This window comes from Lithobates pipiens, unplaced genomic scaffold, assembly GCF_037356315.1.
Source record: "Lithobates pipiens isolate NorthernLeopardFrog02 unplaced genomic scaffold, aLitPip1_a1.2 Scaffold_35, whole genome shotgun sequence".
Taxonomy (NCBI): Eukaryota; Metazoa; Chordata; class Amphibia; order Anura; family Ranidae; genus Lithobates; species Lithobates pipiens.
This window is the reverse complement of record NW_027507811.1, coordinates 3,274,020-3,283,851: the sequence shown is the minus strand read 5'-3', so window position 1 is coordinate 3,283,851 and position 9,832 is coordinate 3,274,020. Positions and strand designations below refer to the sequence as shown.

At 45.8% G+C, this 9,832-nt stretch overlaps 1 protein-coding gene across 1 annotated transcript in view; it reads right to left on the bottom strand.

Moving 5' to 3' along the window:
* Positions 1 to 2,802: 2,802 nt before the first annotated feature.
* Positions 2,803 to 9,832, bottom strand: part of LOC143955446 (uncharacterized) — a 151,205-nt gene continuing 144,175 nt past the window's right edge. Inside the window, exons 5-7 of the mRNA XM_077465492.1 lie at positions 9,591 to 9,797; positions 7,725 to 7,860; positions 2,803 to 5,548 (exon numbers count right to left, since the gene is read on the bottom strand). Of these exons, the coding sequence (XP_077321618.1) occupies positions 4,824 to 5,548; positions 7,725 to 7,860; positions 9,591 to 9,797 (1,068 nt within the window). The 3' untranslated portion in view covers positions 2,803 to 4,823. The remainder of the gene's footprint in view (positions 5,549 to 7,724; positions 7,861 to 9,590; positions 9,798 to 9,832) is intronic.

Below are 9,832 nucleotides of genomic sequence, written 5' to 3'. Positions count from 1 at the left end.
TTGGCCTGCACAGAGTCCTGATCTCACCCCGACAGAACATCTTTGGGATGAATTAGAGCGTAAACTGTGAGCCAGGCCTTCTTGTTCTTCTATCGGGTTGAGGTCAGGACTCTGTGCAGGCCAGTAAATTTCCTCCACCCCAAACTCGCTCATCCATGTCTTAATGGACCTTGCTGAAATCAAAAATTCCTTTAAATATAGTGCCGGTGGGGGGGAGGGGGGTCCCCTTAGTCTTTCTGTAAAGTGTCACACCTGTACAGTGTATAGAACCTGCTGCAGTAAAACTGAAATTTATAATGAAAGAAAAATTACATTTAAATTGCCGGCAATATAAATATGTTAAATAAAAAACGGCTTTTTGGGTCTGGTAGAGATTTTAAGGGAAACCCCACACCAAAAAAAAATTAAAAATGACGTGGTTCCCCCCAAAAACTATTTTGATAAAGACAAGGACCTCTTCCCCATAACCAATGGCTAAAAAAATAAGGGGACACCCAGATACTAGAAATGTGCAATTCGTTCAGTTCAAAATTTTTACAAATTTGTTAATTCTGAAATGTCCGAAAATTCAAAATTTTGAAAATTTGGAACTTCAAAATTGCCGAATTTCGGACTTCTGAAAGTTCGGAAACTTGAAAACTCCGAAGTTCGGAAACTTGAAAACTAAAAAATTCGGAGACTTGAAAACTCTGAAGTTTGGAGACTTGAAAACTCCGAAGTTCGGAGACTTGAAAACTCCGAAGTTCGGAGACTTGAAAACTCCGAAGTTCGGAGACTTGAAAACTCAGAAGTCCGGAAACTTGAAAACTCCGAAGTCCGGAAACTTGAAAACTCCGAAGTTCGGAAACTTGAAAACTCCGAAGTCCGGAAACTTGAAAACTCAGAAGTCCGGAAACTTGAAAACTCAGAAGTTCGGAAACTTGAAAACTCAGAAGTTCGGAAACTTGAAAACTCTAAAGTTCGGAAACTTGAAAACTCTAAAGTTCGGAAACTTGAAAACTCTAAAGTTAGGAAACTTGAAAACTCTGAAGTTCGGAGACTTGAAAACTCTAAAGTTCGGAGACTTGAAAACTCTAAAGTTCGGAAACTTGAAAACTCTAAAGTTCGGAAACTTGAAAACTCTAAAGTTCGGAAACTTGAAAACTCTAAAGTTAGGAAACTTGAAAACTCTAAAGTTAGGAAACTTGAAAACTCTAAAGTTAGGAAACTTGAAAACTCTAAAGTTCGGAAACTTGAAAACTCCGAAGTTCGGAAATTTGAACATTTCAGAAGTTTGGAAATTTCGGAAGTTTGGAAATTTGAAAACCCAAAAATAAGAATGAAAGAATGAAAATGCGAAAACCTGAAATAATTAACTAATAACTATTAAATTATAGGTATTGGAATTTCCTTTCAAACTAGTGAACGTAATGAGTACGAATTTATCCAAAGTTACGAATTATCTGAAATAACAGATGCCGTATCTAAACGAATGGAACGATCCAATAATAATAACAATAATAAAACCTTTTTATTATTATTATTTATTATTAATTTGTTCCATTCCATTTGTTTAGGTGCGGCATTCGTTTTTTCGGATAATTCGTAAACTTCGGATAAATTCGTATTCGTTACGTTCACTAACAGCCAAATTTGACATGAAATTCCCATACCTATAATTTAATAGTTAGTTATTATTATTAGTTAGTTATTATTTCGAATTTTACTGATTTTCTTTCAGATTTTTACATTTTCGGATTTTCGAATTTTTCTAATTCCGAAAATTTCGAAAATCCGAAAATCCAAATTTTCGGATTTCCTAATTCTGAATTTCCGAATTTCCAAAAAAAAAAGCAAAAAAAAACAATGAAACGAAAACAAACACATTTTTTTTGTTAGTGCACCAGATACCTCGCCACATGTCAATGAGCACTCACCAAAGAAAGTGAAAGTAAATAAAAACACACAAAACTTTTGAAGTAAGTTTAATATATTAAAAAAAAAAAGTCCAACAAAGTAAATTCACCGTACATCACATTTTCCATCTACCGTATATACTAGAGTATAAGCCGAGATTTTCAGCCTCTTTTTTGAGGCTGAAAGTGCCCCCCTCGGCTTATACTCGAGTCATCGCTGTCTGCCTGCTCGATCAGCGTGTCGAGCAGACAGACAGCGGCCATTCTATTCAAAAGCCGCGCCTCCGGCTCCGCCTTCGCCTGTGATAGGCGGAACACTGAATTTCCCAGCAGCCTGTGTTCCGCCTATCACGGACATCGTATCATCCTCGTACTACGGACGAGGATGATACGACGTCTGTGATAGGCGGAACACAGGCTGCTGGGAAATTCAGTGTTCCGCCTATCACAGGCGAAGGCGGCGGCGCAGCTTTTGAACTTTACAATGGCCGCCGACGAAGAGGGCACGGGACGGAGGCAAGGGAAGGCACGGCACGGGACGGGACGGGACGGCGGCGGCAAGGCAAGGCAAGGCACGACACGGGACGGATGCAAGGAGGCAAGTCACGGCACGGGACGGAGGCAAGGAGGCAAGGCACGGGATGGAGGCTCGGGACAAAGGTAGGCTGGACACACACACACACACACACACACACACACACACACACACACACACACACACACGGATGGAGACACACACAGGGATGGATGGATGGATGGAGACACACACACAGGGATGGATGGATGGATGGATGGAGACACACACACACACAGGGATGGATGGATGGATGGATGGAGACACACACACACAGGGATGGATGGATGGATGGACACACACACACACAGGGATGGATGGACGGACACACAGGGATGGACGGACACACAGGGATGGACGGACACACAGGGATGGACGGACACACACACAGGGATGGACAGGCATGTCTCACCCTCGGCTTATACACGAGTCAATAAGTTTGCCAGTTTTTTTGGGGGTAAATTGGGGGCCTCGGCTTATATTCGGGTCGGCCTATACTCGAGTATATACGGTATACTGATCCACATCAATCATTATGAACGAGGAGCACCGACCTGCCAACCGTCAGCCTCGTCCTCTCCTGACAATGGATGACAGCTGAGTATGAAGAGAAGGAACGGGGGTCTACTGGGTGACCTCTTTGACCAAATGTGGACATGACCATATCTGGTCAGTGATGTCATGGGAATTCTGCAAGTGGATCCCAAAAGAGTCGAGTTTAGAATTTTGGGGGGAGCCCCCACTTAATAAGCAAAATTCCAAACACAAGTTTGGACTGGACCAGGAGCTCAGCACAGCGTTACCTAATAGAGAAACGCAATTGTTGTTTTTGATACAAGCGTTAATGTATATACACTATATTACCAAAAGTATTGGGACACCTGCCTTTACACGCACAAAAACTTTATTGGCATCCCAGTCTTAGTCCGTAGGGTTCAATATTGAGTTGGCCCACCAGTAGGAGGTGTACACAGTGCTGTGGTCTCTACGATGGTCAATCATTAGCCAATCCTCATGGTAATGAGCCATAATAGAGGTGAAATAAAATAATACAGGTGGGGGTAATCTAGAGATAAGAGGTCCAATTATATATCTAATCTAATATGCACTATATTACCAAAAGTGCTACCCAGTCTTAGTCCGGAGGGTTCAATATTGAGTTGGCCCACCATTTGCAGCTGTAACAGCTCCAACTCTTCTGGGAAGGCCGTCCACAAGGTTTAGGAGGTGCGTCTACGGGAATGTTTGGCCATTCTTCCAGAAGCGCATTTGTGAGGTCAAGCACTGATGTTGGAGGAGAAGGCCTGGCTCGTAGTCTCCTCTCTAATTCATCCCCAAAGGTGTTTTATGGGGTTGAGGTCAGGACTGAGTTCCTGAACAACTGGAGGGCCATAGTTTGGAGACCCCCCGGTCTATGTTTTGACCATTCTTGGACAAGAAGGCCTGACCTGCAGTCTCCGCTCTAATTCACCCCAAAGGTGTTTTATGGGGTTGAGGTCAGGACTGAGTTCCTGAACAACTGGAGGGCCATAGTTTGGAGACCTCCCGGTCTATGTTTTGACCATTCTTGGACAAGAAGGCCTGACCTGCAGTCTCTAATTCACCCCAAAGGTGTTTTATGGTGTTGAGGTCAGGACTCTCTGCAGGCCAGTCAAGTTCTTCCACCCCAAACTCGCTCATCCATGTCTTTATGGACCTTGCTTTGTGCACTGGCCCAAATCTTTTGCTGGAGGGGGGGGGGGGGTTATGATGTGGGGTTGTTTTCCAGGGGTTGGTCTTGGCCCCTTAGTTCCAGTGAAGGGAACTCTTAAGGCGTCAGCATACCAAGACTGCAGACCAGGCCTTCTCGTCCAAGAATGGTCAAACATGGACCCCATAGACCGGGGGTCTCCAAACTACGGCCCTCCAGTTGTTCAGGAACTACAGTTCCCATCATGCTTAGTCTTGTCTGTGAATGTCTGAGTTTTTACAACCCCTCGTGGGACGTGTAGTTCCGCAACAGCTTGAGGGCCTTCGTTTGAAGATCCCTCCCATAGACACACTCCTAAACATTGTGGACAGCCTTCCTGGAAAAGAGTTGAAGCTGTTCCTTTAGAGATTCTCCCTCCCGGGGGAGATCAGACTACACTGCTAGAGGGACTCAACCAGCAGCGACACCCCCTCCCCCTTCTCTCTCCCAGGACAGTCAACCAGACAGAACTTTGAAGTCTTTTATTGTCTCTTATTAAAGGATTCCTTCAACGATGAAGATCAGAGGAGCGCTCAGCCACGTGTTTTCTGAGGTGTCTATCAAGGCGTGCTTCTTCCCAACCAAACGCGATCCGTTTAGAAGACATTTCCCTGGACCCAGGACACTAATGCACCTCGGGGGGTGTGTGGGTTCTCTGGTGTTTGGTAAGAGAAGACTTTTGTGAGTAACTTTTCCCGCACTCTGAGCAGAAATACGGCTTCTCTCCCGTGTGAGATCTTTTATGCCTGAAAAGTTGGGACTTGTCGGTGAAACATTTATCGCACTCAAGGCAGGGAAACGGCTTTTCCCCCGTGTGAGACCTGAGATGTACAACGAGTTGCGAATTCCTCGCAAAACCTTTCCCGCACTCGGGGCAGGGATGCGGCTTCTCCCCCGTGTGACACCTCTGATGCCTGAAAAGGCTGCACTTCTCTGTAAAACATTTCCCGCACTCGGGGCAGAAAAATGGCCTTTCCCCCATGTGAGATCTTTGATGTCTGACAAGTTCTGATTTGTGTGAAAAACTTCTCCCGCACTCGGGACAGGAATGACGGTCCTCCCCCGTGTGGGATCTCTGATGTAAGATGAGACTTAATGCAGAGCTAAATCTGTACCCACACCGAGGACAGGAAAATCTCTTCTCCCCCTGAATCCCGGCGCCATCCCTGACAGTACAAGGTTGCTCGGAGTCGGAGGGACTCCATGGTCTATCCACACTGTGAAGTCCACCATCCATAGTGGAGATCGTTGTCTTCTCTCCTCCACAATCTCCTGTGATGTCCTCATTTCCCATTCTACAACCTGGAGATAAAGTGAGGAGATCCTTTGAGGGTTTCTCCATGGCGTGTCCTAGAAAAAATAGAAAAACATCATCAATAGATATGAGAGGGTTAGTTCACTTCCATCAAGATCCCATCTGGATCAGGTAGATATGAGAGAGGAGATGTTCTCTGTGGAGGTCCCAACCAGCCGGGACTCTTCTCCTCTTCAGTCATAGGACCTGATCTGGATCAGGTAGATATGAGTGAGAAGATGTTCTCTGTGGAGGTCCCAACCAGCCGGGGCTCTTCTCCTCTTCAGTCATAGGGCCTGATCTGGATCAGGTAGATATGAGTGAGAAGATGTTCTCTGTGGAGGTCCCAACCAGCCGGGACTCTTCTCCTCTTCAGTCATAGGACCTGATCTGGATCAGGTAGATATGAGTGAGAAGATGTTCTCTGTGGAGGTCCCAACCAGCCGGGACTCTTCTCCTCTTCAGTCATAGGGCCTGATCTGGATCAGGTAGATATGAGTGAGGAGATGTTCTCTGTGGAGGTCCCAACCAGCCGGGACTCTTCTCCCCTTCAGTCATAGGACCTGATCTGGATCAGGTAGATATGAGTGAGAAGATGTTCTCTGTGGAGGTCCCAACCAGCTGGGGCTCTTCTCCTCTTCAGTCATAGGGCCTGATCTGGATCAGGTAGATATGAGTGAGAAGATGTTCTCTGTGGAGGTCCCAACCAGCCGGGACTCTTCTCCTTCTTCAGTCATAGGGCCTGATCTGGATCAGGTAGATATGAGTGAGGAGATGTTCTCTGTGGAGGTCCCAACCAGCCGGGGCTCTTCTCCTCTTCAGTCATAGGGCCTGATCTGGATCAGGTAGATATGAGTGAGAAGATGTTCTCTGTGGAGGTCCCAACCAGCCGGGACTCTTCTCCTCTTCAGTAATAGGGCCTGATCTGGATCAGGTAGATATGAGTGAGGAGATGTTCTCTGTGGAGGTCCCAACCAGCCGGGACTCTTCTCCTTCTTCAGTCATAGGACCTGATCTGGATCAGATAGATATGAGTGAGGAGATGTTCTCTGTGGAGGTCCCAACCAGCTGGGACTCGTCTCCCCTCTTCAGTCAAAGGGCCTGATCTGGATCAGGTAGATATGAGTGAAAGCCAAAGTCCGAACAAGCTGGTAATGTTCCTCTTCCTAATGAAAGGGCCTTGTGTCTTCATACCCGTTACCGTACTCTCACAATCTCTGTCACGACCTCTAGAACACCTACTTTCGAAATCCCTACCAGAACTTACAGAGTTCCCTCAAACAACATTGGTCTAGTCCTAGAGGACTTTGAACCCCATTGTCTATCAGAGATCACATCGCCCAGTGCCTAGGCTTGTGGTTGGGTAAAGAGCATGCAGCCCCCACCAGAAGTCTCGGCCTATGGTTTTTCCATGGGGAATGTTTTTCAGGATTTCAGGATGTTTTCAGGATTTCCCTCAAATGAAATGGCTGTGGTAATTACTAAGGCAGTGGAACTGATCAAATCACCGGTGCAAAATAATGGAGAGCCTGAAAACATGACCTGTTGGGGGCTCCTTGAGGACTGGAGTTGAGAAACACTGCTCTAGAACACCAACTTTCACAGTCCCTGCCAGGACTTACAGGGTTCCCTCATACTTTGGGCTAGTCCTCTAGGACCTAGGTCCTCAGCTCTTAGGTTTCAACATCGATCTGTCACGAGCGGCTCTGCTTGTGACCCATTGATGGGGAAAACCTAAGGGCTGCAACCTGGCGTCAGCTAGCAGCAAAGACAGTCAAGAGAACTGGGGTTCCAGCCTGTCTCCAGCATCAGGAGCTCTGGTGAAGACCAAACTCAAACTTAGACTCTATGCCTTGGGGGGAGCCAAAGCCACCTGCCAGACAATTCTCCCCAAAAAAATTTCCAGATCACGTCTACATTTACACAGCCTTGTCAGAAGAGCAGGAACCGCAAGCCTAGGCACTGGGTCATGTGATCTCTGATAAACAAGAGGTTCAAAGTTCAGACTTGCAGACCCTTCCCCATGGAACAACCATAGGCCGAGACTTCTGGTGATATGTACCACTGGAGTGACACACAACCTGAAACTGCCAGCTGAACCCCAGGATGGGTATCAGTACAGGGAGGTGACCCTTATCATCCCATTATTGGCTGATATCACTGAGCTCCTGCCCTCTGGACCAATCAGTGAGCAGCATGGGTGGAGGAATGTATTTAGTGTTAATGACCCACCTGTGCTGATCTCTGTAGGAGTGTCCTCCTCTATAAATGTCCCCGTTATTCCATCCTCCTCCATAGACTGCCGATCATCCCTCACATACTTCTCTTCGTCTTCACCCTCAACTTTCATGTTCATCAGACCTTCACCCTAAACCAACAAGATGGCAGCAATTACATCTATTACTTGGAGTCCATGGAGGGACACAGAAATTCAGAAACAGTTGGGTTTTACTGCCACCTACAGGAAGCCGGGACAATTGCAAACAGAAAAAAATTGTAAGCCAGGCCTCAAATAACCCCTTCTCTACCCAGCATGCCTCAGTTTAAAGAAAACCAGTACCAAGGGCAAGAGCAAAAACAGAAACGGGCGTGAGAGCGGTGTCCCTCAATGAACTCCAAGAAATAGATTTTTAAGTACAAAAATCTTTTCTTTGTCGTCCCTTGAAGGACATATAGAAATTGAGACTTCCTGCCCATCAGAAGCAGTCTGAGGAGTAGGAAGCAGCTGCTGAAAAGGACCAAAAGGGACTGGAAACTATCTGCAGGTCAGAACTACCTGAAGGACTAATGCATGAATGAATTTAAACCAGATGAGAAGAAGCCCCATACAATACAGAGCATGAGGCCAACAACCCAGGAAAGACCACAGATGATCAACCTGATGCTTAGACCAGGACAGAAGAGATTTCTGCCAAAAGGGGTAATGACTCCACCTGAAGGAACACAGAACCAGAACCAGCAAGAGGCTATGAAACCAAAAACACACCAAAAACAGATGGAACTACATAACTACCCAATGAGGAAGAAACAAACCACCAACGTGATGTGGTCAATGGAAAAAAAAAAAACACTGGGACGTGTCCTAAAGTAAACAGATCCCCAGAAAACACCTTGGAAAAAACCAGATCCACAAGAAAAGACTACGTGTGATGGTCCAAGCCTCCCACTCCCAACTCCTTCAGGATTCAGGGAAGGAAGTTTCCACAATAAAGGATGAGGTTGTCAGACCAGACAACTAATCCCGCAAATAAGATATGTGATCATGTTTCTCACATCCTTGGATAATATCCCATTACTGACTGGTAGTAAACTCGAGGTTCCCAACCGGTCCCAACCGTAAAGTCAGCCTGATTGAAAAAGGATTCAACAAGCAGTACCCCTACATAGCCAGCAATAACCCCGGCGCATTAATATACCTTGGGCACCACACAATAGGAGACCCTTTAGCACAACACAAAAAATGTCGACCAGAACGGCACACTAAGTAAACCTCAGCACAGCAAAATAATTATGCCCCAGCATGGTAAAATATTTAACCCCAGCATTGTACAATAGTTAACCACCAGCACGGAACAATAATTCACTCCCAGCACAGAACAATAATTCACTCCCAGCACAGAACAATAATTCACTCCCAGCACAGCACAATAATTCACTCCCAGCACTGCACAATAATTCACTTCCAGCGCAGTACAATAATTCACTCCCAGCACAGCTTAAAACTAATAGAACTAATAACTCTCAACATTTCAAAACAATTAACCCCCAGAACTGCACAACAATTTTGGAATGTGAGGGTGAGGACTATGTACAATATTATTTGCTTACCTTGATCATCAGTGCTCGGTGCTCCCATTTACAGTGGTGATGAGTGCTTAGTGGGCCTCCTTACATTAGTGGCCAGTACTTGGCGCTCCTCTTTACAATGGTGGTTGGTTCTCAGTGTGCGCCCTTTACAATGGTGGTCAGTACTCAGTGGGTTCCCTTTACATTTTGGTCAGTGTGTTCCTCCTACATTGGTGGTTAGTGATCTCCTCTACATTGATGGTCAGCATTCAAAAATACTAAGTGCAGTGCTAGACCTTCAACTGCACCTACCTGATGATGGTGGGGGATGGTGTGACCTTCCTGTGTGGAATCCCGGGAATACAGAGGACGGGGACATCTCTCTGGTGGGTTCCTGGTATTTGGTGGCTCCATCATATCCTTGTGTCCTTCTGAAAACTCCTCCATCACTCCATACTCCTCATCCTCCTCTTTATACTCTTCTTTAACATCAATATTATCATCCCCGAGGTTTCCACTCTGAAAGATCTAATAAAACATTCATTGTAATAAAC